The sequence below is a fragment of the Megalops cyprinoides genome, chromosome 2, assembly GCF_013368585.1.
Source record: "Megalops cyprinoides isolate fMegCyp1 chromosome 2, fMegCyp1.pri, whole genome shotgun sequence".
Taxonomy (NCBI): domain Eukaryota; kingdom Metazoa; phylum Chordata; class Actinopteri; order Elopiformes; family Megalopidae; genus Megalops; species Megalops cyprinoides.
In genome coordinates, this window is record NC_050584.1 from 52,394,460 (window position 1) to 52,408,624 (window position 14,165).

The 14,165-nt window shown below is 39.2% G+C and overlaps 1 protein-coding gene across 1 annotated transcript; it reads right to left on the reverse strand.

The window, feature by feature from the left end:
* Positions 1–12,029: 12,029 nt before the first annotated feature.
* fam183a (family with sequence similarity 183 member A) lies at positions 12,030–13,627 on the reverse strand. The gene is made up of 4 exons (XM_036522930.1): positions 13,421–13,627; positions 13,246–13,305; positions 12,864–12,967; positions 12,030–12,476 (listed from the first exon to the last, which is right to left on the reverse strand). The coding sequence occupies exons 1-4, from the start codon at positions 13,548–13,550 to the stop codon at positions 12,363–12,365; spliced, it is 408 nt and encodes a 135-aa protein (XP_036378823.1). The 5' UTR covers positions 13,551–13,627; the 3' UTR covers positions 12,030–12,362.
* Positions 13,628–14,165: the final 538 nt, after the last annotated feature.

The window sequence follows — 14,165 nt, forward strand, 5'->3', positions numbered from 1 at the left end:
TTCGCACGTACTCTTGAATGAAAATACGAGTACACTCCTATCCAAATAGGTGGAGGTTTGAAAGGGAGCGTATTTAAACACTGAAGCACACTATGCAAATATAAAATGTGCACCCGTTGTTTTGTAATTATTGTCTCGAATTGCACACGTTTGACGCATTCTAAAGAATTAAATAAGAAATATAGTGAACTATCAGGATATTTCATTGTACATACTCTGTATCACAGCACACTCAAAATCTGTGCAGAATACCAAAATCTTACTTTATTTTAGATTTTTTTATCATGTTGTCATAGCGTTATTCTTTGTTATACAGTTTTGTGTGTGTCTTTTCCAAGTGTGCCTTTGGTGCATTCAACAGATCAGTCCTTAGTATAGAGGATGATCTCTTACCCCATGACCTCACCTGTGCACCTATGTAGTCCAAGACCATAGGGGTAGGGTGGGGTGGGGGTTATCAGGTGCAACAGAGGGTATGCAGCTTGGCATTGGGTAGAGAACTGAGTAGGTGTCTTCCAGAGGTTATGGATCTCTGCTTTCTGCCTTCTCCTTCAGCAGGAGTAGGGTCGCTGCACTGCTCAGGGCAGACAGGTGAAGACCCCATTCACCACTGCTCTGTCACACACTCCCTCAAGGTTCTTCTGTAGCACAATACATAATTAGGCTATACTTTTCACCTATTTTCATGCAAGACATTTTCAATCTGAGTTATTAATAAAGATGACTGTTGGGCCTCCTTTATATTTAAATGTTAAAATATGTGGTAAAACATATGTGTTTAGTATCAGGCATTTCATTTTCTGTTCTGGAATATACTGCATTTCTATTTGCTTTGCTTAAAAGTGACACCCAGTGGTTAGACATGTGTATGCTCTTAGTAATGTTTTTTGAAGGAATCTGTAGAATGCTTCTTGAAAGGCTGGGAGGTTAAGTAGATTGAGGAAAGTGTAGCATCCAGACTGGATTGGATGGTTTGAATGAGTTGCAACCTCACTGTAGAGTACTCATCAAAACAACCAAAGTAGACCACATTGAGATATTTTGTAAAGCAGAAGGCTAATTTGACTGTAATATATTAAATATGTGAAAGTAATTCAACAAAAAATAGTGGAGTAAGATGTAATTACTGTGACTGGTCATAGTTTTGCCCACCTGAACATATAGTATATTGTTCCTCAGGATTTGCAAGACCTCTAGTTCTTGCATAATTCAAATTTCCCAGTGATTTAGGAGTTATTTTTCAGCTTTCTACCTATCAAGTTATTTTCCAGTAAAAAGAATAAGGCCTCTAACAGCTATATACTTAAATTGTGTTGCTTTTTATTTCTTACACAATATTATCAGTTTACCTGTCACTGAAATAAATGATAAATGTTTTGGGGAAAAATGAAAACAACCACCATCTTAAATGTATTACTCAGCATTAAAGAGTGTAGTTATATGGAACTCAGGACTCAGTTTCAACAGCCAGCTTACAAGGGTGTTTATTACTGGGAGAAGAGAGGCCCTGTTCCCATTGCATGACTGTGGTCACCCGCGCGGCGAACTTTAGCATGTTTCACCAGCTTCCTGTTGAGGGAGGCTATGTTCCTCTTCCCACGGTGTTCCTCTGAGGTGAGCATTCTCTCAGGATGAGTGTCCACCCCAGTGATGTCCATGCAGAGCACACAAGTAAACGTTTCAACAACCCCATCAACATCTACAAAGATGATGTTTAAACCTTTTATGCTGCTTGTCTCACACTTTCCTCTGGACAGCATGTTTATGAGCTTGATCTCTGTTGATTTTCATATGAGCATGTACTTCTCATTGTAACAGAAACAGCACTTGCTGATGCTGTTTCTTTGCCTCTTGCATTCAACAACAGCATTCCCACGCAAGCCTTTTTCAGCCAGTAAACATTTTTTAGACTCCTTGCTTTTATTAAATAACCCTAGCATCAACACAGTATAACTGATTAGCACCAAATGGCCAGTAAACAACTTACACAAGGCTTACCATTCTGTATTATGCATTTAATTTGAATACAAATCAGCTTTCAAGCCACACTAACAGGGATTGATTCACCCTAACTGTAAGCAGAATGAAATCAGCATGCTGTGCCTTCTCTGTGGGCGGAGGGTGAACTGGAGTCTTTTGACAAGCTGAAGCAGAACAAGGACATCACAGAAGTGACAAATAGATGCACAGAACCACATGTGGGTGTGTCTGACCATGAGTCAAAACTCTATGAAATGTAGATACACTGTGCAGAGATCTTCTTCTCCGGTTACCTCCACTGTCTCTGTTTTTTTTTTTTTTGGCTTAGTGTGGCCCTTCAAGACCTAACTCGAGGATTGTGTGAAGTTCTGGAAGCCATCTGGTGTTATTTAGTGCATCTGTGAGTCATAGGCTAGTCATGGGCTAGACATACCAAAGGTTTGTGGTGTTAAAATATCCAATAAATGTTAACCTTTACTAGACAAAGGTTGCTCTCTCTTTTTTGATATTCACTGCCGTAGATATTTACCATGAATTGTGCACTATTGTGAATATTTTATTACTATTTCTTTTCCTCCTCAGGTTACACTGTAGATACACTTTTCCTGTAAACTTTCATGCACTAATTTTGGTTGGGTATGTTGTTTCATTTTTTTATCGAAGAAAACCAAAAAGATGACAATTTTCCTCAAATGCATTTATCATCTCAGTTAATTTTACATTCAAATCTCTTAAACTTTGTTTCTTACTAATTCAGATACACCAAAAGCCAAAAACAAGTTTTTGTTTTCTTTTAACTTGGATGAAATGCAATATTTCCCTGTCCCTCTTATTGCTATAAATGCAATATGCATTGTGTCATCTTGAGCGCCCCTGTGTTTGAGGGTGTTTGTTGTTTTCAGTGATCCAGCAACACTTGCAACATTAAATAAATACAGATAGGAAGTTGCTACACGGTCCACTCTAAAATAAATGTAATGTTTGGTGCTCTATATATGCATTATGTCAGAGGTCTGCGTCTGAACAGCACTACTCAATTGATGCAAAACATTCTATTTTTTCTCAATCCAATTATTTAATTGAAACTGTGCTCATAGCCTTGGGGATACAGCCTCTTGTTTCAGAATTTGTTTAAAGGCTAATCCTTTCATAGGCAAGATCTGGTATGTTTAAACACTCAGCCAGCTATCAACTAAATTACAACCATACAAAGGGAGGTGGAACACAGTACAGTGGAATCATTAGCAAGTCTCCCCCTTGTGATTCTATTAATGAAATGCGTATAATTTATTACAAGATGAAAACCCCACATTGGCTTCAGTATTGTCATGCTTTGTTGCAAAATTGTTCATTGAATGAATGTGACAATGAATATGTTGGAAACATGTTTGAATGTTCTGAATTTTTAGATGTGTTTTTTGTACATATGGATGGATATCAAAAATATGAAAAGAGAATGGTCTGCACTAAAGGAATAACTGGCAGTGCAGCCTTATTGGACAAGAATAAATCTGTGTTTACAGGGGAAATTAAACAGGTGTCTAAGACGGAGCCCCCATGCTGATGCAGCCTTGATTATTCATTATACTGAGACTCAAAGCAACCGCCGAGAGACGGTGCCCAGGTCACCTTGCTAGGTGTGATGCATGAGCTGTGCACTCAGTCAGTGTAATCTGGAGGACTAAAGCTAAGGTCAGCCGACAGTTGTACCGAGGGTGAAGTTCTGCTGCACAGGTGGTCAAGTTCTCAGAGAAGAAAGAGCGATGACCACATCTAAAGACGATAAAGAGTGTAGCTGAGTGTCATGGCCAATAAGAGTTTTGCCAGGGGAATCCTTCAGCAATGCACTGTGCTGTAAGTAAGGAAACGTGGTTTTAGAGCAATCCCTATGTCTTTTATTAGAGGAGCTGTTACATATAATAAAACGTTTGTTTAATGAAGTTGAACCACTTGTTCTATATTTATGCATACCTACTGTACCACCCACTTTCACCATGTCCCCAACACCTTTATATTACACTAGAGGCCCTAACCCACAGCGATTTACATTGCGTACATTTTACATACTAGATACAGTTATACAACTGGATTTTTATTGGAGCTCTTCAGGTTGACCATCTTCCTTAAGGGCACAAGAGCGATGTCTCATTTTGCAATAAACCACAAACTCTCTAGTTACAGCCTCCCTTCCTGCAGACAGCAGAACTGCAGTCTACGGATGCAAGGGTGCAGAGGGAACAAAACAGAGATCAAGATACAGATACAGATATGAGTATGTAGTGAAGTACACTTCAATAAAATAGATACTAGTTGCAGTACAAAACAATTGTGTAAATTTAAAAGAGCTAGTATGCAGAAGCTTCAGGTTGAATGATTCTCTGAGAATATTGCTCAAGAACTCTTGCTCAAGTCCTGTAGTGCAAGTGACATGTTTTGTAATGCACACGTCACTACCTTTCAGGCATTGATGAGAAATTTGATGTACAAATTTATTTGTCGCTTGAACAACTCCCAGAACAACCTTGTTTTGATGCTGTCAAATCCTAGATTTAGTGCGCTATGCTACCAGTCATCTATGTGGAAATACTGGTACAAGTGTCTTTTATAAGAAGTGCAATACTCCCTTTTTTATGTATGTTGTATGTTATGTCTGTCTTGTGTTTGTGTGGACCTTTAGTCTGACAAATAAAGGCGATGATGATGAATTGTTTATGAGCTAAGTAAATAGTGATGGACATACTCAGTGCAGTATATCCTTTTATATTTGTTTATGTTTGTTAAAGTTTAAATTCACCTTTTTTGCTTGCTGGTCTAACCCCATAGCTACCGGATGGTGTCTTCTTGTCATACTGGATGTGGGTGTTCTCTCCTTTATCTGCCTCTGCGATTCCTCTGCCTCTGCTCCAGTGTGTGCTGCCGCTGTCCATCCTGACGCTGCCAGAAAAGCAGCATAGGAGAGGTTCCATCCGAGTGCATTTACCGCTTTTGCACCTCACCATGCGATTGATTGTCCTTGTTTCAAGGATCTCTGCATGCAGATGAGTATTATTGCAATTTCACACTAATAAGATTAATTTTGCATTCCATTCAAAGTGAAATAATAAGGTGATTATGCAGGGCCTTCATTGCACTGGCTCCCCTGCTGTTTCCTGCCCAGTTCAGATTAATGGAACTTGACATCGCATTTCCTTAAACATTCTGAAAATGTCCTCAGTGGAGAACTTGGTTCCTTTGATTGATTTATCTGCTCATTTTTAATCTGCATCACAGCAGGGCGGCCCAATGCTCCTCACACTTCCTGGCGCACCCGTAGAGTAAGGTTCCCCAGCCCCTCCATTCCAGTTCCCCTACCAGATCCAGTCTGAGGAGCTTGCATGCTCTTTTTTGGATTCACCAGCACCTGTATCCTGCTCACCTCCAGTCCGTGCACCTGATGCTTATACCCCCACCTGAGCTAGCCATCTCCATGTATTTGGGCTCCAGCATCAGTATACAGCTGTCGGTTCTGCACAGGGGTGAGGAATCATGGTTGCATATGAGCGCACAGAACTAGATTTAGTTCCTCTTTCAAGATATGGGGAGAGATCTGTAGTGAAATGGTTATGAACGATGACTGTTGATTTCAGTGTTTCCTGAGTCCACCTTTTTTTTTGGTGGGGGCATGGGGTGGTGTTGGACCCTGACTGGCCATGTCTTACTTCACCTTTCCTGACTGGAGAACCTATGAATTGAAAGGCATGATTAAGTGTTAAGTAAGAGATCAGGTAGCGCTCACAGAGAAACTGTCATTTGTACCTTCATTTTTCAGGCTGCTTAATGAGAGTGATTCACTGGGGGCCTCTAGAGATCTAGAAATCGTTCTACCTGTCAAGTTTCACCACTCCCAGCAAAGTCGATTACGTCGCAGAGGTAATTTAATTCAGTGTTTTTTTGCAGGAACATTTTTTATTGACTAAAATTTAACACAGACATTAAATCAAGCACCACAATCAAAACAATCCCTCTTAACATTACACTACATTACATGCATTTATCAGATGCTCTCATCCAGAGCGACTTCCAGCACCGTAGAACATAAGTGTATCCATTCAAGTTAAATGAGCAACACATTACATTACATTACATTACATAGTGTGTAACGTAATGTGATGTGTTGCTCATCAGCACATACAATGCACACAAATACACTGCAGCAGTGTGGCTGTGAGGGAACGTGTGTGCAGTATCTCCTCCTCCTGGTGGGACTGACTCATAAGGATTCCTCTGCCTGTCTTTTTTTTGTCTTTGATCTCCCAAATGAGCAGGCAGACATGCTCTGAGCAAAAAGTTATTAGTCCCCAGCCTTGGTCCCTCAAACACCTACAAACAGTAACAAAGTTCCTTCCGATATAATAAATTTCAGCTGTGACAGAACTGCTTTGGAAGGAGGATGTGCTCTTTTGAGTCATGAGACAGACAGACATACTTCTGAGATGGGTGCAGGGGGACCCTGGTATTCTGTTAGGTCTGTCCAGAGGAATGTACGCTACATGATGGGCCTGGTGGTTCTGAATGAGGTGAGTCTTTCTGAATGGGACAGAATCTTGATGACCACGGTCATATTGTCAGCCAGTGCTTCTTGCTAGATCTGCATTAGAGAAAACAACTGTGCTGTGAGATGCGATTTAATAAAGAGGGAACATACAGAAAGCATGAACCATTTCCATTCCAAAAGCAGATAAAACGGAATCATCTAGAAGAATTTTCATCCCCATCTTGAGGCCAGTCTAACTCTTCTGCTGTTTGGAAAGAAAGTACCGAGAAAGAGGCAACCCAGACAGTTACTGATCTATTCAGGGATTTCATTTAAAACCTCAAAATGGAGATCTTTCTGATTATTTTTTTGCAAGCCTCTCTGGCCAAAAATAATTTAAAGAGGAGCTGACAGACTGTTATGTTTGTTTCCACAGGCTGTCAAAAACAGCAGTCAGTCCAAGAAATGAAATGATACCTTTCAATGTCATGGTTTTTATGGCTCAAGGGAATGTGATGGATAAGTAAATTTCATTTTTATACTCAGTTCAAAACCATAAAATGGGCACTGTGGAAATGACTTTTTCAGTCAATCAGAAAAGAAGAGGAAGGAAAAAAAAAATCAGCACATTCTCAAAGAGTGTAGAATGTAGAATAGGGGGAGCAGAACCACAAGAATTTTATTTACACCCAACCTTCTTCAGGGTGCAGTCTGTGTCTGCATTGACAATTGTATTGGTGTTTGTATGCATAAAGACGATGCTGTCCATGGCAGCTCTGGCCTTCCTACAAAGAGGGTCCAGGTGAGGCCAGTGATTGGCTGTTGAGGTACTAGGAGGCAGTCATGCACAGGAATGTGACATGTTCAGCATTTTTATCTACCTAGTACATACTGCACATATGGGTCACAGAGATGGTGCCCTTCTTTCTCTCTTACTGTGAAAGGTAGCATTGGTTAGGCCTGATGGTTAGTGTCTTCAGCCTGATGTCTCTCTGTGCCAGGGAGCACAAGGTCACATTTGAGTCAGATGAGCAAGGGATTCATTGATAAATTGTTACGAAAACAGTGGTAGATCTAGGCAAAAAGTTAAAGTCAAAATCTCAGAAGAGTATAAAAACACTACTACCATTTTATGAACTTTTGATCATAATATATGACTGTTTTCTTCAGCATCATCCAGAGAGGTATACTGGCTTTTAGTCTTCAACTTGTGAATTTTTTTTTCATCAGAAATGAGTACCTGCATTGCATCTCTACAATTTCCCACCAAGACACTGCTTTGCTGTCATGTACAAAATAGTGTTTCTGTAGTCAGATAAGAGTTTACTTATCAAAAGATTGCTGGCCACTCCAGTCTACAAAGGTACAGTGAGGCTGAGCCACAAATGCTGGCGTTCTTCAGTTGTGTCATGTCAGAACAAATGACTCACCTGTCAATAAACAGAAACTAATTTATTAGGGTTTAAAGGTTTTTTTAGGGGATTGTTGCAGCAAGCTAAATTGCTAAGAACTCTAATTAAACTCTAAGAAGATATTGATCCTGACAATGGATTGAATTGTCTCTCCAACAATTTTAACAGATTCCAAATCCAGGTCCCAGAATTGGAGATGTAAAACTTTTCTCCATTTTGCAGTAAGAATATGCATTTTTTAAAATGAATTTTTATTAATTTATTGTAGTAATAAGATGCCTTTGCAAATGTTGCAGTGACAGAATGAAACACCTTTCCTCCCTTTTTTGTTACTTAAGCTTTTGAACAGTGAGTTGGCATTACTGAGTACAAAGTAGTAAATGAGTGACAGATGATCCCATTGTCAAATATTATAAACATTGCCTTTTTGGATCCCTGATTTGTACTTACTGTAGCTACATATACACTATGGTCTGAGGCTACACTCTACGAGATTGGGGAAGAGCAGTGTCTTCTAGAGTGGTCCCCCCGGGAAGGAAAGAAAGACTGGACCAGAGCAATTCACTGGCAGCCTGCAACTATGGCCAGAACAGATGGAAAGCTGATTGCATTTAACAGAAGGCAGTCCAATGCAACAGAGGATTTTCAGATGGATATATACTTGTACTGTTAACACTGAAACACAAGCCGAATCTGCCCACATTCTCTAAAACACCATCATCATTGCAAATGTAATAATTATTGTTTTATACTCATTCAAAGCTCCCCAGCCAAGGAAAACTCATTTTTTAACTTTCATTTCTTTTCATTCACGTTTATAAGAACTCCAAGGCCAACCAGTTGCCCTTGAGATGTTGTCACACTTGCAGTTACCACCACCAAGCAGCTTGAGGATTACTTCTGAATTACTGGTGAAATAAGCGAGACAGACAAGCAGGCAGACCCAGAAGGCTGTGCCTGCATTATTACTCAGACCCAGTATCCTCATTCTTCATTCACCCCCTGCATGCTGTCCACTGTAGCTATGTGTCTGCTATGGATTTTTGCCACATCAGTGACTCGTGAAGAATCATGGTCCTTTATTAATCTCATAGTATGACACTTGTAGTTTTGTATGTTTGCAGGAAAGTCAAAAGTGAAAGAAAGTCAAAAGGGAATGCAGTTTCTTTTTTGATGATAAAAGAAAAGGCTTCTTATGAGCCAGACAGCAATGCTCAGGTCTTAAAATTAGAGAGTCGGGGAACAGAGGATTTTATTGAACAAAGCCGAGCCTTTGCTTTGATCTCCCTTTACAAAACTACAGTGACATCTTCTTTCTTTTTTGTTTGGAATTAACATGGATACATGGATGTCTGAATTATTTTTGTTGATAAATACAGCTGGTATACTGTTAAGAGGAGTCACAGAGCAGGATTATTTGGAACAGACAAAAGAATAAAACCACGGTGTAACTATGTCTGCTGTGGAAAGATAACAGAAATGTTAGTGCATCTTTTGTGGACAATATTTATAATAATGCTTGTGAAATTTGATTGTATTGGATATGTTTGCCTGTGTGAGTGGAGAAGGCCGGGACATTATACATTAACAAATGTTGTGATATGATTATGTAGCCTGGGAACAGTGCTCCTGTCCCTGTGATTAATGGTATATCTATGTTCTCTGTAGAAACCACTGACAAACTGGATTTCCTGTATGGAAATGGCTCCCTTTAGATAGATATAAATGCCCTCAGCTAATAATCCAAACATATGCCCCTGTACTCTCTGTATCAGCTGTGCTCCTGAGAAAACATGTACTCCCTCACATTCCTAATGGAGAAAGGAAGTAGAAGGCTTAGACATTTGGCTTTGGCAGGGGCCTCTAATGGAATACCAAGTAGAACCACAATATTCAGGACTTAAAACCATTATGGCTCATGGGAAAGTGGGGAAGGAATCTAAAAAAGGAAGGGGGGGGGGGGGGGGTGGCGAAAAACCTAACATAAGTAATTATGATTACATATCCTTCTTGTAATAATGGTCAGCTGAAATCACGCCTTAAGAAGTGACAAGCCAGAGTTACTCAAGCCATGTGTCGTTGTTATGATTTACTTCCTCTTCTCAAGCACTTTTAGTGGTCAGGGGAGGATGACCACTAGAAGATGAATAGACACTATCAATAGATACTGTAGAAACAGAAACCAGGTCATTGACCTGTGTTTGTGCTGTTTGTGACTTCATTCTATTTTCAGTATTGGTTTTGTATGACTACCGACCCCTCTTGTCCTAGTTGTGCTCTTGAGAAATGAGAGGGGGAGAGAGAGAGAGAGAGAAAGAGAGCGTGAGAGAGCTTGACTTGCCCCTTTGGGAAATGCCTTTGTAACTGCAGGAGGATAGCGGGAAATCTGGGACCTCCCAACGACCTAAAATGGCTGCCTGCAGTTCTTCCACAAAGGAGGTGTGTTGATGTGGGTTTGGCAAGGTTGCGGGCTGGGACATGCCCTTTCCCAAACTTGTCTTCATTTATACTCCAAAACAAGCAGCAAAGGAAAAATCATTCAAATAAATGAGTCCTAAATTACATCCATGACCTGGTGTGTTTTCCTAGTTTTGCTTTGGGAAAGACCCTTTAAATTGAAAAACATGGATTAAAATGCTGAGAAACTGAGATCAGAATGTTCTTGTTTGGTACAAAAATGAAACCATATTATGTACATTGTTTTAAAACCTTCAGAGATAAAATTAATTTAGTACAAATCCAAGTTCAAAAATGTCATGAATTTGCATTTCAGTAGATAATTAATTTTGTTAATTACTATGATTACCAGAAATTATAGACGGAAAAGCCAACTCTTGGTGGCTGGAAAAAATCCATGTTACATGGCATGTGATCTTGTGCATAGACTCCATGTCTATTTCTTTTTATTTCTGATTAATATGAAGGGAGACATGATATGATATGATATGATATTATACTGCATGACAAAACAAAGGGAATGCTGGTGAGTGCACATGAGCAGATTTATTGATTTAACTGATTCTTGTGCATTTCTAGAAGGCTCACTACTGTATTTGGATTCTTTTTTTTAGTATTTTATCACTGGTTATGCTGTTTACTCTGTGCTTTATTGTGCAGTGTATCAGTTAACATTACCACAATTTCTCACCATACTTCACTATATAGTCAGCATTTTTGCCTGTATCCAAAGGTTCTTTGCAGTACTCCATGCTGTAGTGATGGTCTTTCTGTCAGGACAGTCTTGGTGCAGTACAGGTATGGGGTATGCCCTCTTACCCCTGACTTTGCAGCCTAGTGGGGCCCCTATAGGTTCCCATTGATAATCATCCCTGTTGAAATTTTATAAGCTAACATGCATCCACACTCCAGCAGAGGGAGCTATTCTGCAGTCACACACCAACCAATTGTTCTGCCAGATGGCAAATGTTCGTGGATGTGTACACCTTTTAGTCTAGAGTTTGTGGAACTATGTAAAATAGTATATTCTTTCTGCTTCTGCTTAGAAATAATTAATTATTACTGTGCACATGCAGAAACCATTAATCATACTACCACACGCAAAGCAAGGTTGGAGTGGTTTTAGCATATAGAATGTCACATATTCAGGAGTTGCTGACATTTTTATTATTTCCAATGTAGAAGGAAAGCACAATGACCATAGCAACAGAAACTGTTTACCATTTGGGTGACATACTGAAGCTGAATTGCTTCTTCCCATTAGTAGTTTGCAAAGTGTCAGACAAATCAGTGTGTAAAGTACAATACTGTATGTCAGAAGACAATAATACCATTCTTCAAAAATGCAACCATGCCTATCCATCCTCCTGGTTGACATTAAGTGGTACATTTACTTTTTATCTTGCCTTGTAATGTATCTCATTTAAACTGTAAATGACAATGTGAAAATTTGTCTCAAAACTTGGTGCATGAGTCAGTCTTTCCAAAAACAAATGTATCCTAGAAGAAATACTCTATGGAAAAAAAACATGATTTTTTTTTTTTTAATCGTGAAGCATTGGAAGGGTTTTTGCAGTTCAGTTCACTTTTTCAGCAAAGACAGTCGAAGTCTTGATTTTCTTTATGAATAAAGACATCATGCAAGTATTCCATTTTATGTTGCCATTTTGTTCTTAAAAAATACAATTTCAAGAGTTAATGGTCTTTTTGTATGAGGACAGCATATGACCTTACTAAACATTTTATTAAGGGTAACTGTAATAACCTTGTAATTCATGTATTGGTGATTAATATATCCCCACACCTTAGTTGTGATTCATGTAAGACTACACCATTGGTGGCAGTGTGCAGCAGTATTTTTGGCTCTGCATTTATTCCATTATTTTCATTCTGTGAATGTTGAAGTAGAAGCAACTGATCTGATGGGTGTCAATTATTGATTTATATTAAGAAGTTCTGTTCATCAGTTGGTCAAAGTGTATATTACAATGACGGACACTCTATCCAAGGTTTTGGGTCTGCTCCTTCAGGCGCCATGCTGCATCCATGTATTTCGTAATTTCTGAATTTTGTCGAGGGAAGTTGAGTCTTCGGTCACTGCGATCTGAAACAATCTGATGGTGAAAGGTTTACATGAGACTGTAGTCTTACCATCTTAAGAAGTTGGTGTGACTCCACTGTTCATCACATGAACAAGCAAAAATAAAATATTTTCTTGTTTTGTTACATGTTGTGTAAATTCTCTAGATTAAGACAATCTATAGACACTAATATTTCTCATTCTTATTGCTGTTCCTCCAAATGTTTGTTATTGGTTTAAATGAGAATCTGGAAAAATAATTATAAGGCTCAGTCCTCCAAAGGTATGTGCATGATTTCATTTCCACATTAATATTGTGCTACATGGAGACGTCGGTTTGAGATCATTCATCTACCACCACCCAGTCAGCCAGTCCGTCTGTACATACACAGTGCACAGGTAAGAATAATAATTGCTTTACCAGAGGTGTCGATATCCAGCCAATCTCTTGGCTCTCTGTCTGTGGATGTGTATACTTTTTTGTAGGTTCTAGTCGAGCACCGTGGATTATCTTTAGGAAAGTGGCTGGAAAACAAATTCAGGTATTCAGATAAACACTTTAAGCTGTAAATGAGGAATAGCATATTAGGCGGTAGAACCCATCACGATTCCGTTTCACTGACTATACTGTACCGCCTAGCTTGATACAGCATTTGGGTAAAAAACGCTTTGCAATTTACAACTGTAGAGTCATGAAATGCTGTAGGTAATTAGATAAAGCAGACATCGTTGCTCATTAACAAATGGCGTTCCAAATCTACTGACTTTATGGTTAGCCTTTTACGAAAACTAGAAATACATACGGTCTTCTTCGGCGTGTTCGCTGGTGTTCCTTGACATGGGCTTATCGGTCAAAACATGCACTGTTTAAAGGAGAAAACAATCTTTAAATGTACCGCAACTTCACCTGTTATCTTGGCTACAGCTGCATGCAAGTCAGCGCCGCGAATCGTGGCCCCAATGAGTTTAGCTGCTTACGTTTTTTGAAGGGGTTGATGTTGAACTCTGTGTAAACCCTCTGACTCCTTTGCTCTTTCTTAATATTTTCAACAAGAATTGCGTTCTGGTGAACAATATCCACGGGGCTTTTCGGCCTTGCTCCTGCCATTCCGAGTGAGTCCTACACTTGTTCTGTGTCCGTCCAGAAAGAAAAATCTAAGCGAATAAACTAAAGTGAAAAGCTTTGGGAAGCATTTGCTGAAAGCAAGGATGGCTGTAGCAATAACCAATTGGCTCCTCGTCACATAGCAACCGTAAACAAAACTTAAGAACAAAATGGTCACTTTCCACAAGATGGCGCAAAGTATCCGCGGAGTCGGCAACTTTTCTGAATAAAAGAGTTAAATGTAGGCCTGATTAAAACTTATTCGAGCTCCGTGCGGTTAGCGTGCATGTAAACATAGACGTGGTTTCCAGTAAGCTACTGCCTGGATACCTGTAATCTTTTTGCATTACAAGCATTCTGATGTAGAACAACACTTTTTCTTCCTCAAAAGCAATTTATTTTGGCGACTACATCATGAGAATGATGTAATTACCCAATGAGTGTAATCTAAAATACGTTGTTAATCAAGTTGAAATGACGTGAAATCAGGTTGAAGTCATATTAGAAATCAATTCATTTTTAAATAGCCTTTCTTGTCTCTTTAATGTAACTGACTTTTTTTTCGAAGTTTGTATCCTCACGTTACGTTTTTTGGACTTCTAAAAATGGTATTGATAA